Genomic DNA, 15,568 nt, shown 5'->3' on the forward strand with positions numbered 1-15,568 from the left:
TGTCCCATGTTCCTGTATCTCCAGTCTCTACCTGTCTCATGTTCCTGTATCGCCGGTCCCTACCTGTCCCATGTTCCTGTATCTCCGGTCCCTACCTGTCCCATGTTCCTGTATCTCTGGTCCCTACCTATCTCATGTTCCTGTATCTCCGGTCCCTACCTGTCTCATGTTCCTTTATCTCCGGTCCCTACCTATCTCATGTTCCTGTATCTCTAGTCCCTACCTATCTCATGTTCCTGTATCTCTAGTCCCTACCTATCTCATGTTCCTGTATCTCCGGTCCCTACCTGTCTCATGTTCCTTTATCTCCGGTCCCTACCTATCTCATGTTCCTGTATCTCCGGTCCCTACCTATCTCATGTTCCTGTATCTCCAGTCCCTACCTATCTCATGTTCCTGTATCTCCAGTCCCTACCTGTCTCATGTCCCTGTATCTCTGGTCCCTACCTAACTCATGTTCCTGTATCTCCGGTCCCTACCTATCTCATGTTCCTGTATCTCCAGTCCCTACCTGTCTCATGTCCCTGTATCTCTGGTCCCTACCTATCTCATGTTCCTGTATCTCCGGTCCCTACCTATCTCATGTTCCTGTATCTCCGGTCCCTACCTGTCTCATGTCCCTGTATCTCTGGTCCCTACCTATCTCATGTTCCTTTATCTCCGGTCCCTACCTATCTCATGTTCCTTTATCTCCGGTCCCTACCTATCTCATGTTCCTGTATCTCCGGTCCCTACCTGTCTCATGTCCCTGTATCTCTGGTCCCTACCTATCTCATGTTCCTGTATCTCCGGTCCCTACCTATCTCATGTTCCTGTATCTCCGGTCCCTACCTATCTCATGTTCCTTTATCTCCGGTTCCTACCTATCTCATGTTCCTGTATCTCTGGTCCCTACCTATCTCATGTCCCTGTATCTCTGGTCCCTACATATCTCATGTTCCTGTATCTCCGGTCCCTACCTATCTCATGTTCCTGTATCTCTGGTCCCTACCTATCTCATGTTCCTGTATCTCCGGTCCCTACCTATCTCATGTTCCTGTATCTCCGGTCCCTACCTATCTCATGTTCCTTTATCTCCTGTTCCTACCTATCTCATGTTCCTGTATCTCTGGTCCCTACCTATCTCATGTCCCTGTATCTCTGGTCCCTACATATCTCATGTTCCTGTATCTCCGGTCCCTACCTATCTCATGTTCCTGTATCTCCGGTCCCTACCTATCTCATGTTCCTGTATCTCCGGTCCCTACCTATCTCATGTTCCTGTATCTCCGGTCCTTACCTATCTCATGTTCCTTTATTTCCGGTCCCTACCTATCTCATGTCCCTGTATCTCCGGTCCCTACCTATCTCATGTTCCTGTATCTCCAGTCCCTACCTATCTCATGTTCCTGTATCTCCGGTCCCTACCTATCTCATGTTCCTGTATCTCTGGTCCCTACCTATCTCATGTTCCTGTATCTCCGGTCCCTACCTATCTCATGTTCCTGTATCTCCGGTACCTACCTGTCTCATGTTCCTTTATCTCCGGTCCCTACCTATCTCATGTTCCTGTATCTCCGGTCCCTACCTGTCTCATGTCCCTGTATCTCCGGTCCCTACCTGTCTCATGTTCCTTTATCTCCGGTCCCTACCTATCTCATGTTCCTGTATCTCCGGTCCCTACCTATCTCATGTTCCTGTATCTCCGGTCCCTACCTATCTCATGTTCCTGTATCTCCGGTCCCTACCTATCTCATGTTCCTGTATCTCCGGTCCCTACCTGTCTCATGTTCCTGTATCTCCGGTCCCTACCTATCTCATGTTCCTTTATCTCCGGTCCCTACCTATCTCATGTTCCTGTATCTCCGGTCCCTACCTGTCTCATGTTCCTTTATCTCCGGTCCCTACCTATCTCATGTTCCTTTATCTCCGGTCCCTACCTATCTCATGTTCCTGTATCTCCGGTCCTTACCTATCTCATGTTCCTTTATTTCCGGTCCCTACCTATCTCATGTCCCTGTATCTCTGGTCCCTACCTATCTCATGTTCCTGTATCTCCGGTCCCTACCTATCTCATGTTCCTTTATCTCCGGTCCCTACCTATCTCATGTTCCTGTATCTCCGGTCCCTACCTGTCTCATGTGCCTGTATCTCCGGTCCCTACCTATCTCATGTTCCTGTATCTCCGGTCCCTACCTATCTCATGTCCCTGTATCTCCGGACCCTACCTATCTCATGTTCCTGTATCTCCAGTCCCTACCTGTCCCATGTTCCTGTATCTCTGGTCCCTACCTATCTCATGTTCCTGTATCTCCGGTCCCTACCTGTCTCATGTTCCTTTATCTCCGGTCCCTACCTATCTCATGTTCCTGTATCTCTAGTCCCTACCTATCTCATGTTCCTGTATCTCTAGTCCCTACCTATCTCATGTTCCTGTATCTCCGGTCCCTACCTGTCTCATGTTCCTTTATCTCCGGTCCCTACCTACCGGTATCTCATGTTCCTGTATCTCCGGTCCCTACCTATCTCATGTTCCTGTATCTCCAGTCCCTACCTATCTCATGTTCCTGTATCTCCAGTCCCTACCTGTCTCATGTCCCTGTATCTCTGGTCCCTACCTAACTCATGTTCCTGTATCTCCGGTCCCTACCTATCTCATGTTCCTGTATCTCCAGTCCCTACCTATCTCATGTTCCTGTATCTCCGGTCCCTACCTATCTCATGTTCCTGTATCTCCGGTCCCTACCTGTCCCATGTTCCTGTATCTCCAGTCTCTACCTGTCTCATGTTCCTGTATCTCCGGTCCCTACCTATCTCATGTTCCTGTATCTCCGGTCCCTACCTATCTCATGTTCCTTTATCTCCGGTCCCTACCTATCTCATGTTCCTGTATCTCCGGTCCCTACCTGTCTCATGTGCCTGTATCTCCGGTCCCTACCTATCTCATGTTCCTGTATCTCCGGTCCCTACCTATCTCATGTCCCTGTATCTCCGGTCCCTACCTATCTCATGTTCCTGTATCTCCGGTCCCTACCTGTCTCATGTTCCTGTATCTCCGGTCCCTACCTGTCTCATGTTCCTTTATCTCCGGTCCCTACCTATCTCATGTTCCTGTATCTCCGGTCCCTACCTATCTCATGTTCCTGTATCTCCGGTCCCTACCTATCTCATGTTCCTGTATCTCTGGTCCCTACCTATCTCATGTTCCTGTATCTCCGGTCCCTACCTGTCTCATGTTCCTTTATCTCCGGTCCCTACCTATCTCATGTTCCTGTATCTCCGGTCCCTACCTATCTCATGTTCCTGTATCTCCGGTCCCTACCTATCTCATGTTCCTGTATCTCTGGTCCCTACCTATCTCATGTTCCTGTATCTCCGGTCCCTACCTGTCTCATGTTCCTGTATCTCTGGTCCCTACCTGTCTCATGTTCCTGTATCTCCGGTCCCTACCTATCTCATGTTCCTGTATCTCCAGTCTCTACCTGTCCCATGTTCCTGTATCTCCGGTCCCTACCTGTCCCATGTTCCTGTATCTCCGGTCCCTACCTATCTCATGTTCCTGTATCTCCAGTCTCTACCTGTCCCATGTTCCTGCATCTCCAGTCTCTACCTGTCTCATGTTCCTGTATCTCCGGTCCCTACCTGTCTCATGTTCCTGTATATCCGGTCCCTACCTATCTCATGTTCCTGTATCTCCGGTCCCTACCTATCTCATGTTCCTGTATCTCCGGTCCCTACCTATCTCATGTTCCTGTATCTCCGGTCCCTACCTAACTCATGTTCCTTTATCTCCGGTCCCTACCTATCTCATGTTCCTGTATCTCCGGTCCCTACCTATCTCATGTTCCTGTATCTCCGGTCCCTACCTGTCTCATGTTCCTTTATCTCCGGTCCCTACCTATCTCATGTTCCTGTATCTCCGGTCCCTACCTATCTCATGTTCCTGTATCTCCGGTCCCTACCTATCTCATGTTCCTGTATCTCCGGTCCCTACCTGTCTCATGTTCCTGTATCTCCGGTCCCTACATATCTCATGTTCCTGTTTCTCCGGTCCCTACCTGTCTCATGTTCCTGTATCTCCAGTCCCTACCTATCTCATGTTCCTGTATCTCCGGTCCCTACCTGTCTCATGTCCCTGTATCTCTGGTGCCTACCTATCTCATGTTCCTGTATCTCCGGTCCCTACCTGTCTCATGTTCCTGTATCTCCGGTCCCTACCTATCTCATGTTCCTGTATCTCTGGTCCCTACCTATCTCATGTTCCTGTATCTCCGGTCCCTACCTATCTCATGTTCCTGTATCTCTGGTCCCTACCTATCTCATGTTCCTGTATCTCCGGTCCCTACCTATCTCATGTTCCTGTATCTCTGGTCCCTACCTATCTCATGTTCCTGTATCTCCGGTCCCTACCTGTCTCATGTCCCTGTATCTCCGGTCCCTACCTGTCTCATGTTCCTGTATCTCCGGTCCCTACCTATCTCATGTTCCTGTATCTCCAGTCTCTACCTGTCCCATGTTCCTGCATCTCCAGTCTCTACCTGTCTCATGTTCCTGTATCTCCGGTCCCTACCTGTCTCATGTTCCTGTATATCCGGTCCCTACCTATCTCATGTTCCTGTATCTCCGGTCCCTACCTATCTCATGTTCCTGTATCTCCGGTCCCTACCTATCTCATGTTCCTGTATCTCCGGTCCCTACCTAACTCATGTTCCTTTATCTCCGGTCCCTACCTATCTCATGTTCCTGTATCTCCGGTCCCTACCTATCTCATGTTCCTGTATCTCCGGTCCCTACCTGTCTCATGTTCCTTTATCTCCGGTCCCTACCTATCTCATGTTCCTGTATCTCCGGTCCCTACCTATCTCATGTTCCTGTATCTCCGGTCCCTACCTATCTCATGTTCCTGTATCTCCGGTCCCTACCTGTCTCATGTTCCTGTATCTCCGGTCCCTACATATCTCATGTTCCTGTTTCTCCGGTCCCTACCTGTCTCATGTTCCTGTATCTCCAGTCCCTACCTATCTCATGTTCCTGTATCTCCGGTCCCTACCTGTCTCATGTCCCTGTATCTCTGGTGCCTACCTATCTCATGTTCCTGTATCTCCGGTCCCTACCTGTCTCATGTTCCTGTATCTCCGGTCCCTACCTATCTCATGTTCCTGTATCTCTGGTCCCTACCTATCTCATGTTCCTGTATCTCCGGTCCCTACCTATCTCATGTTCCTGTATCTCTGGTCCCTACCTATCTCATGTTCCTGTATCTCCGGTCCCTACCTATCTCATGTTCCTGTATCTCTGGTCCCTACCTATCTCATGTTCCTGTATCTCCGGTCCCTACCTGTCTCATGTCCCTGTATCTCCGGTCCCTACCTGTCTCATGTCCCTGTATCTCCGGTGCCTACCTATCTCATGTTCCTTGTTCTCCGGTCCCTACCTGTCTCATGTTCCTGTATCTCCGGTCCCTACTTGTCTCATGTTCCTGTATCTCCGGTCCCTACCTATCTCATGTCCCTGTATCTCCGGTCCCTACCTATCTCATGTTCCTGTATCTCCAGTCCCTACCTATCTCATGTTCCTGTATCTCCGGTCCCTACCTATCTCATGTCCCTGTATCTCCGGTCCCTACCTATCTCATGTTTCTGTATCTCCGGTCCCTACCTATCTTATGTTCCTGTATCTCCGGTCACTACCTATCTCATGTTCCTGTATCTCCGGTCCCTACCTGTCTCATGTTCCTGTATCTCCAGTCCCTACCTATCTCAGGTTCCTGTATCTCCGGTCCCTACCTATCTCAGACCCTATAGCTGCCCCATAAGTTGCTCCTCCGGTAGTTATGCCTCAGTTTTAGGGTACTTCTTATGAAACCTGCGTTGTATTGCTGACCCTCGTCTTTAGTCAAAAATAATGGGTAAACATTTGTTGTGATGATTGTGAAGACATGACATTCAGTATCGGGTAGGATGGTGGGTGTTGTGTAGATTGTCTGGTCGTCATTATCTGCTGAATCAGACAAGGCTGCAGTTTAAAGTGTCGCTTCTCCTGTTTGGCACTATTAACACTTTGGAGGAGATGTATCAAGCCTTGGAGATAGATAAAGTGGTCCAAAGCAACCAGCTCTAGCTGTTATTTATCGAGCACAGTCTATGAAATGTCAGAAGCTGATTGCCTTGGCCAACTTCTCTACTTTATCTCTCTCCAAGGCTTGATCCACCTCCCCTTTTGCACCTGGATAAAGTCGGGCTGTAATGGACAACGCTGCAGTTTACCTTTGCTTAAAATGTTAAGGTTTTTATCAAATTAACCTTGATGACTAAATACTAAATGTACGGGGCAGCTATGCAAATTTGTAAAGTAACCAAGTGTTGTACGCCAGATCGTGTACAAAGATCTGATATTATGTATGAAAAAGATGCAAATTGCTATTTTTTTCTGGTTACAATGCATGGATTTTTTGTTTTATATATGATTTTATTTCTAGAACTAAACCTGGCTATGAGGCACTAATACCACTGACGAAACAGATTAAAATAATATGCTGCCCTATTAAACTATTACTACTTCCAGTGCACAAAGTTAGGATGGATTTATGACATTTTTATATTATGTCCTTCTGTCTCTGCCGCGTGTAGTGTACGTATAAGTGTTGCCCCGGCGCAGCGTGTTTCTGACCGCAGGCGACCTGGATCTTATATGTCAGTAAATACTGAATCCTGGGTGGGGTCTGGCGTCACCGGCCTCTATCAGCAGACGAGTCTTGTTGTGTGTCCTGATCTCAGAGATAATAGCGAAACAAGGGATGACCTCATTGTTTTGCGTCTTCCATTAAAAGTGCAGATATAACCAGTGATGTGAAATTATTATTGTCATCCACAAAGTCAGGCTGAGCCACGCGTCACTTTGGGACAATGGGGTTGGCAGAGACTGCGGGATCTGTTTATTAAACAAATAGCCCAATGTCCGGCAAAAACGGTTCACATAGGAATCCAAGGTAGCAAACATTGCGGCGATACATGTGCCGTTACCCAGTCCTTGTGGCGACTACAGAGCAATATGAATGGGAAATGCCTTATTATTTCAATAAAGAATTACCGATACTTTTAAAAATAAATATTTACTATTCTCTATTTAATTTAAAAATAATTTGTAACTCTTTTCTTACCGCCATGTGCATTTCCCATCAGACCTTGCTTCCCCACTCTCCCAGAACTACTGGGAGACCCCAAATTTAGGCAGGGTCTCCCATAAGTGGGCAACGTGCCTGCAAATTACCAGCCGCCACCAGGTGGGCAAATTGGCATAATGAAGCGATTTTCTATCAATTATGTCATTGCTGCTCTCCCCCAGTGACGCAAAGCCAAGAATTACGCAAAACATAAAGGGGGTGGCGCTGCGATGATACCATTCGACGCACTGCGCCTCCATTCCTGCTCACCTGGACCTCGTGGCGATGAATGTAAGTCGGCAAATAATCCTCTGACTAGTTAACACCGCTTTGGCCCAGTATATCAGTATCTCTCACCCGCCCCGGTGATATTATAGCGATTAATGATGGTATATGATCATTGATTATCTAGTTGTCTTATCGCTGAATGTTAATAAATAGACCCCCTGGTTTGTGTAACAGCATCTGTTATTAAGGGGGCCGGGTTCACAGTGTACTGTTGCATAGGCCTTCTTAGGCCTATTTACTAAGCCTTGGATGGAGATAAAGTAGCAGCCAATCAGCTCCTAGCTGTCATTTTTCAAACACAGCCTGTGGCATGGCAGTTAGGAGCTGATTGGCTGGCATTTTATCTCCGTCAACTTTATCTCCCTCCAAGGCTTAGTACATAGACCCCTAATTTCGAGTAAGACCACCCCTGTGCCTGGGTTTATGAATGTGCATGGTCTGCAGCTGACGTTACGGTTGCAGGAAATTGGGGGACTGGTTACACATAAGCAACATTGGGGCAGATGTATTAACCTGGAGAAGGCATAAGGAAGTGATAAACCAGTGATATGTGCAAGGTGATAAAGGCACCAGCCAATCAGCTCCAATATGTAAATTAACAGTTAGGATCTGATTGGCTGGTGCCTTTATCACCTTGCACATATCACTGGTTTATCACTTCCTTATGCCTTCTCCAGGTTAATACATCTGCCCCATTATTTCCAGCTGCAATAAGTAATGTTTCACTTAAAGTAACACGCAGAAGTCGCGTCGTGACGACCTGGCGCTGTACTGAATCTGCCCCTTATTGTATATATTGCATACACACTGGTTTAAATGAAGAAAAGGCTTCAGGCACATAATCAGGACACGGAACACGTCTGCTGCAACGCAAAGCATAATGCATTGCACCAGATCAGCCGGCTCCTGTATTGTAGCTACATCTGTGTAGCTGCAAACATTCTAGACGAGCAGCAGCACTCTGCGCCTCCCCCCTGCCATTAGCATTTTGTTTTTCTCCTTCAATTGCTCCTAAAACCAAACAAGAGAAGCACAATGATGAGCCAGGACCACTGCTGCATATTTGCTGTTGCTCCAGGACTGGAATAATCAGCGGTTGTGCAATTCCCCCCCCCCCCCCCCCCCCCCCCCACCCCCTCACCCTTTGTCTTCAGCTGTCCAGTCTTTCTGGGGCTTATTGTTTTTATCAGCAATATTTGATTTGTCTTGATGGCGCTGGGAGTCTCTTGGCGGGAACGCTCAGGCCTGTGCAATCCTAGCGTCGCTGCCTGGCACCTTATTTGGCGATTCTGTCTGTTTCCTGATACTCTCCTGCTAGTCTGCAATAGTTCTGCTCTTAGTGTTTATCAGGAGAATACTGGAACCAGACTCGGGCCAGTAAAAACATAGCTTTGGCCGGGTGCTGGAGAATAATTTGTTCTCCCAGAGTTATTCTGGTTGTGACCGCTGTGACGGGTCAGGAGGAATTATACCGTTATACTAAAATAGAAGTTATCACCTAGTTTCGATTAATGGTATTTGTGTATTTTTGTGATTTTATCTTTATGGTGTAATGAGTTTTTACTTGAGAATTTGTCCCTTCCCATTCTTCTGGCAGTAACAGAATGCTCGTCACTCTTCTATAGAAGGGGGAAGTGTATCAAATCTTGGAGAGAGCTAAAGCGGAGAAGTTGCCGCTTATAGGTTGTGCTAGACAAATTGCAGAAACATTTATTGGCTGCAATGAGCAACTTCTACACTTTATCTCTCCAAGATTTGATACATTTCCCCCTATACAGCTAGGGTTCCCTGTATCCAACGGACAGTACTGCTGTTTGCCTGATATTATTAGGTGTTTCATAAGCAGTAAGCCCTGTATTTTTGTTTTCGCCTGCACCCAACAGGCTACTGACTGGCAAGACTTCTCTTTACAGAATCTGTACACTATTAGCAGGGCCTTAGCAGGGCGATTTTGCGCCCTGTGTCAGGAAGGAGCTGAGCGCCCAAAGCGTCTTGAAGATGTTCCAGGGTGGCTTAGGACCAGAGAGTCCTAAGGGTTGCGGCACTACTTGCCCACCTCTAGTTATGGCCCTGCGCTATCAGAACTGCTACCAATTTGCCAAGGAAAAACCACTATTGGCCAAAAACACTGCCGCTGTCGTGTACGCTCTGCCCCTTTTGAGGTCTGCATACCAGGAATGCACCAGTAAAATTGGGTGATGTGGGAGGTAGGCCTTGTCCATGATAATTATATAGTGTATGCTAATCTCCTGGGAAATTGTCCTTGTACGGCATCTGCAAATGACACTGAGACAAAAATTGCAGGGCACTCCACAAATAAATACCCGTAAAACTTGACTGTGAATGTTTTTGCCACAATATCACTTATTTTCAGCTGTACATGAACCCGTATATATCACCCCTACCCGTCAGTGATAGTGAAGAAGCTTCCTTTTGCATATTAGGACCAAAACTTTAAAATGATACTCTTGAGAAACCCCTCATATTTAGATAACAGCAACATTCAACGTTTGGCCATGGTCTGTCAGGACGGGGGGGTGTCCCCCTCCCCCCCCCCCACCTATAGCAGGACAGCGCGTGGTTCTCCCATTAGTGTCTTGGCAGATCATCTTTCTGCACGTATGATCACTATCTGCATATGCAGTATAAGATCATGTACTTTCCTCCCGTAATATCATTATTTTCCTGCCTTACGCAGCTGGCGGTGGTAAAACGCTTCCGTATTTATGGCAATCTAGCTTGTTTGAATATAAGGTCGCCCTTGGGTCAGTCTACGGCTGTTTTAGTTCCATTACAGTCACTGTGGCTGTACATATTTTATGCAGTTGAGGTTACTCTATTCCCCGTCCTGTTAATCTCTGGGCCACGTTGTTGTCTGTAATTAATATCGACGAGCTGCTGTAGTTTTGAGGGAAAGGTGTTTTATCTGAGAAAGCGAAGTCTTGCGGCGTGGAGAATAACACGTCGACACGCTGAGAACTTGCTTTCTCCTGTGAATCAGTCTGCAGAACCCCACCGCCCCTGATGTATCAATACTTACACAGAGGTTGACTTACCCTTGAGAAGGAAGAAGTAGTGAATTGCCTGTTCTGGTTAAGTTGACGAATTAGAACAGTATTGCTGAGCAGGCAGGCTGCAGACTCATCTACGTGATAAGGGATTTTGGCTGACCCTGCGTTATCGGAGACTGTATATTTCTTCAAGGTCCACCTTAAATTTTGTGGTATTTCGTTCACCTCCAAGAATTTTAACTGGATGTCTCTTGTTCGACATAAATTCAGAGGTAGCCAAGGCCAGTCCGCCTCAGACCGCAGCAATTTCCCAAAATTTGTGATCGTTCTGACAGCTCATACTTTTTTTTTCTCTGGCGGATTTAAAGGCGTCCCTCTGGTTTTACGTTTCTCATTGTAAACCGACTGGCACGTCAAGTCACCATTTCCCAACCTGCTTTATGCGCGTCATAAAATTTCCAGGAGACCATCTCTCTCTGACATTTGATAAATCTCCCCAAGTGAGGATAGTATTAAGAGTTGGCGTGGAAATTAATCTGAATGCACCTAAATACAATACCAGGCTGAAAATCGTAAGCAGTAGACTGATATGCCGCTTAGTAAATGGCATTATAATCCACAATATTGTTCCTCCGTTGCTTAGATCACAGCGTTCCAGTGCAAAGAACCCTTAGTTTGTGGAGAAGTCGCCCATGGCAACAAATCAGCTCCTACCTATCATTTTATAGAATGCACTTAATCAATGCCAGCTAGAGGCTGATTGGTCAACTTCTCCACTCTTTAGAAGGATTGATAATTAGTTTAAATACTGGTCCGCTGGGATTATGATTATGAATCTTTATACAGAGCGGGCCGTGTCTCAGCAGGGCACCAGTGGAACATTGCTTTCTGCATGTTAGGGGGACAATTCAATTAGGGGTGAATTGTGGGCATTGACCCTAAATTGTGACCTTTTCACCACTAAATTGCGCATTGTAGTTTGCAACCCCATAGGGATTTTATTATAATCTGCAATTTCGGGGCTACAGTAAGTGCGTTTTCATTATCCGCATTGGGGGCATCACCCGCTTTACTCCTTAATTGAATTGTGCCCTAGATGTCTTAGCTTTTGCCATTCTAAACTGACACCATTGCATTATGATGATTGCATATGTTCTACGGGGAAACATTTTGGGAGATCGTTAGGGAATATGGTCATGACATTGTGTACTAGGTTTGCTGTCTGCGTGTTGTGTAATGGGTTTGGCATGCATTTTCTGTTCCTAATAACTGTGCATGTGAAAGACTGTACTGCCGGTCAAGTGTCTACGTGTCCTAGAGCAGGGCTGTCCAATGTGTGGCCTATGGGTTTGGGGACTCAGAGTCCAACGTCAACTACAATGTTTCGAGACTCTAGAGTATATACGCTTATCCCAAGCCCTGCTCAGCAAAAGTTGGACAGCACTGTGCTAGAGTAATAGTCAGCTTTGCCGCTAGAAAATCAATGATAACGTTCAAAAGTAATCTGTATTAAATTGTGTATGTTTCTCTAGTACGCTTAATAAAGTACAGTAATACAGTATATAGTAGCAATGCGTGTACTTTATTGTAAAAAAAACAAACATTAAAATAAAAACATATGTGTGATTTATCATGATTGTAGTCCACCTACAGTACATCCCACCTAGCAACACTCTTCTGTGTCTCTTCACCAGGGGGCACCCTTCTACCAGGGAGCGAGCCCACAGTGGACACGGTGTCAGTGCAGCCCATCCCAGTCTACTGGTATTACGTTATGGCAGCAGGAGGCGCTGTTCTGGTACTGGTCTCTGTCGCACTGGCCTTGGTGCTTCACTACCACCGCTTCCGCTATGCGGCCAAGAAGAGTGATCCAGCCATCACCTACAAAACCTCACCCTACACCAACGGTGCACCATTGGCCGTGGAGCCTACCTTAACTATTAAACTAGAGCAAGACGATCCCGACCGCAGCTCGCGATGCTGAGGGTGAGACGGACGCTGGATCTAGACTTAACAGACTCAAGAACCGTTGGCTCAATTTGCACTTTTATCCTCCCGTTCCTTACGCCCCAACTATACTTTCCTCAACATACTTTTGAACTCATAGACATCACACACCCTCTTGACTGTCTCTAAAAATCTAATGCTGCATCTTGGAGAAAAAAAAAAGTTTGAGAAGAAGGCGCAACGCGTTTCACAACTTGAATGCTCTGCAATTCTTTATTTTTAAAGACTTTAAGGATTGACTTTTTTTTCTTCAAGTTTTGTTTTGAATTTTCCTCCAGACGAAAAACAAAAAGTTGCCTGAAAACCGTGAAGGAAAGTCTGGAAGAGTGTATATATCTATCTATATATTCCTGTGTGTATGAGACAGCATGTGTGAGTAGTGGTGATGACCACAAGCAAAACTAGGCAAGTAATGGAAATGTATTCCAGTGAGCTGACAGTCAATATGTCTACGGCCATTCCGCTTTTTCCATCCTTGGCGCTCAGGCAGAGGCTTGGGAGCAAATTTTAGGCAATCCAGATTAGATTGACAATTTGCAGAATTCTACGCGTTTCATAAGAACAATGTATAATGTCTTAACAGCTCGTTTTGATTACCCCGACTTATTGCAATGCCTTCCTTCCTCAGTACACTGCTATCACTTAAGGTTAACATCACCTAAGTACAAGTTAATTAATCTATTCTTAATGACTGTGCCAATTACCAGACTTGTGCTTAGGGAGAGTGACTTTGAAGCGCCGCAGTGAAGTTGGGAAATAATAATGATCGTACTACATGTTATCACAGGAGACGTGGGACGTAGCTGAACTATATAACCTTCAATAGGCTCCCGCTCACTGCAATACATTTTTCATCGCTTTTAAGTTCATATATGCAATTTAAACACATGAGTATATATATTTTTATTTTCAGAAATAGTTATTTTTATTTAAACTTTACAGAAATCCATATTAAATGCTAGATGGATTATGCCATACAAAGTCATTTCTTTTCTGGCTACAGATCCTTATGTGGCCTGTCTATTTGCGAAATGGTCTAATCAGCATTGTTGGGTGAGTAGAACATAGGGGGAGACTTATCAATCCTTGGAGAGAGATAAAGCGGAGAAGTTGCCCGTAGTAACTTAAGTAACCAAGCAATTTCTCACTGATATTTTACACGCTGTGCTAGAAAAGAAAAATGACAGAATCTAATCGGTTGCTTCAGCTTTATCTCTCTCCACGATTTGATAAATCTCCCCCAGTATGTGGCTCACTCTGGATTACACCGCAGTGCTCAGAGTTACCATTGATCACAATCTGCCAGTGGAACCATAGGGAGACTTTCTAGACCCATCTAGACCTACATGCCTCATCACCTCCGATAGCGCGTTTCCACCTTTGTCCATGTTTCATTGGCAGAATTTGCTCAATCTGTGAATTAGCCGATATTTACTGCTCATAATGAAATGCATTCAGAGCCTGTGTATATCACTGTCACATACTGTATATATTGTTTACTGCCTTATCTAGTCATAGCTTTGTTTTATGGCTATCTCAGTAACAGGTATGGATAAGAATGGCGACTGCGGCAGACACTGCGTCTGTGCTGCCGTTGCCGTGCAGAAATATCTTCTGACTGGAAAAATTCTGTATACTGGGCTAAACACGTCCGACACTGTAATATGGATTTCAGTTTAAAGAAATTATTTTAGTTTCACCTGGCATAAAAGGAGGCGTGGCTCCTGAGAGCTCTGCCAAGTGCTAAGGCAGGCCTGACCAACCTGTGGCTCCCAAGCTGTCATGAAACTACACATCCCAGCATGCCTTGCTACACTTGTGCTGTTAGAAAATGCTGTAACTGTGGCAAAGCATGCTGGGAGGTGTAGTTTCAAAACAGCTGGAGAGCTGCAGGTTGGCCAGGCCTGTTCTAAAAGGCATTGCACGCTGCACATAAATTGTGGGAACAAAGGCGCAGGGGGGCGTCGCTAGTCGCATTAGCGCATTTTAAAAATTGTTCCATAATTTATAGTCGGTTAGAAGAAATGTTATAATGAGATACACACATACACGTACCCTCCTCTAAAGCAAGCACATAAACACTTGCGCCAGTTTTGCAGTTACAACTGGATTCGTTGCTATGGGTTACAGCACATATGTTCATAGCACCATTTTATTTACAGGGGATTTGTCAAAAAAAACTCTAAAAAGAAAAAAAGATCTAGTTGAATCTCGAATCTAGTTGGTTGTCCATAGCAACCGACTAGATTCCAGCTATTACCTTCTAGAATGTGCAAAGTAAATGATAGCTAGAATCCGGTTGCTATGGGCAGCGCCTCCACTTTTACCCTTTAGAACAGGCCTGTCCAACCTGCGGCCCTCCAGCTGTTGTGAAACTACAATTCCCAGCATGCCCTGCCACTGTTTTGCTGTCAGGAAATGCTAAAACTGTGGCAGGGCATGCTGGGATGTGTAGTTTCACAACAGCTGGAGGGCCGCAGGTTGGACAGGCCTGCTTTAGAAGGTTTGATAAATCTCAGCTTAAATCTGAATCCCATGCTGACATACATAAATGACCTACCAGTCACAATCGCAGCTATAGACGTAACATTTCACGCTGTACTTGCTCTGCGAGCTATTGCTCTCTGTTATCAGCAACTTCAGGCTGAGAAGAGGCGGCTGCTTTGTAATTCAACGAGGTCGTTAACACATTTCTGAAAGTTTTTAGAAGCTCCTTCATAGAGGACAACGAGCATTTTATAGTTTATTGCTCCGATCTATGTGGAGTAATGTGAAACTTTTCAAAAAAGCTAAGCGTACCACAAAATCCCTCCCAATAATATTCCACAATGGCTATCTGTACCAGTGCCTCGCTGCAGCCAGTACTACTGGTGGCTGCAGCACGTTACATATCTAACAGTCTTCATTTATCTTAGTTACGAACCTGAGCCAAAATAAAAGTATATATTATATATATATCCCGTTTCGGTACTACAACCCAACAAAGTTCTGCCTCAGTTTTGGTCATACAAAAGTTATCAGATTAGAACAATGAACAAAACCCAGTATATAGAGACACACTGCCGGGACGGCGTGCGTCTCTGCGTATGTACATAACAATAGTGGCTCGCACAGTTTGCTG

At 45.8% G+C, this 15,568-nt stretch overlaps 1 protein-coding gene across 2 annotated transcripts in view; it reads left to right on the forward strand.

Annotated features, from left to right (window-relative positions):
* Window positions 1–15,568, forward strand: part of NRP2 (neuropilin 2) — a 154,364-nt gene that overhangs the window by 125,450 nt on the left and 13,346 nt on the right. Inside the window, exon 16 of one of the 2 annotated variants that reach the window (XM_063932657.1) lies at window positions 12,135–14,814. The exons of the other annotated variant lie outside the window; for it this stretch is intronic. Within the exon in view, the coding sequence (XP_063788727.1) occupies window positions 12,135–12,424 (290 nt within the window). The 3' untranslated portion in view covers window positions 12,425–14,814. Of the gene's footprint in view, window positions 1–12,134; window positions 14,815–15,568 lie in introns of those variants that run through there. 2 annotated transcript variants of the gene reach the window in all.

This window comes from Pseudophryne corroboree, chromosome 7 (assembly GCF_028390025.1).
Source record: "Pseudophryne corroboree isolate aPseCor3 chromosome 7, aPseCor3.hap2, whole genome shotgun sequence".
In the NCBI taxonomy this organism is placed as follows: domain Eukaryota; kingdom Metazoa; phylum Chordata; class Amphibia; order Anura; family Myobatrachidae; genus Pseudophryne; species Pseudophryne corroboree.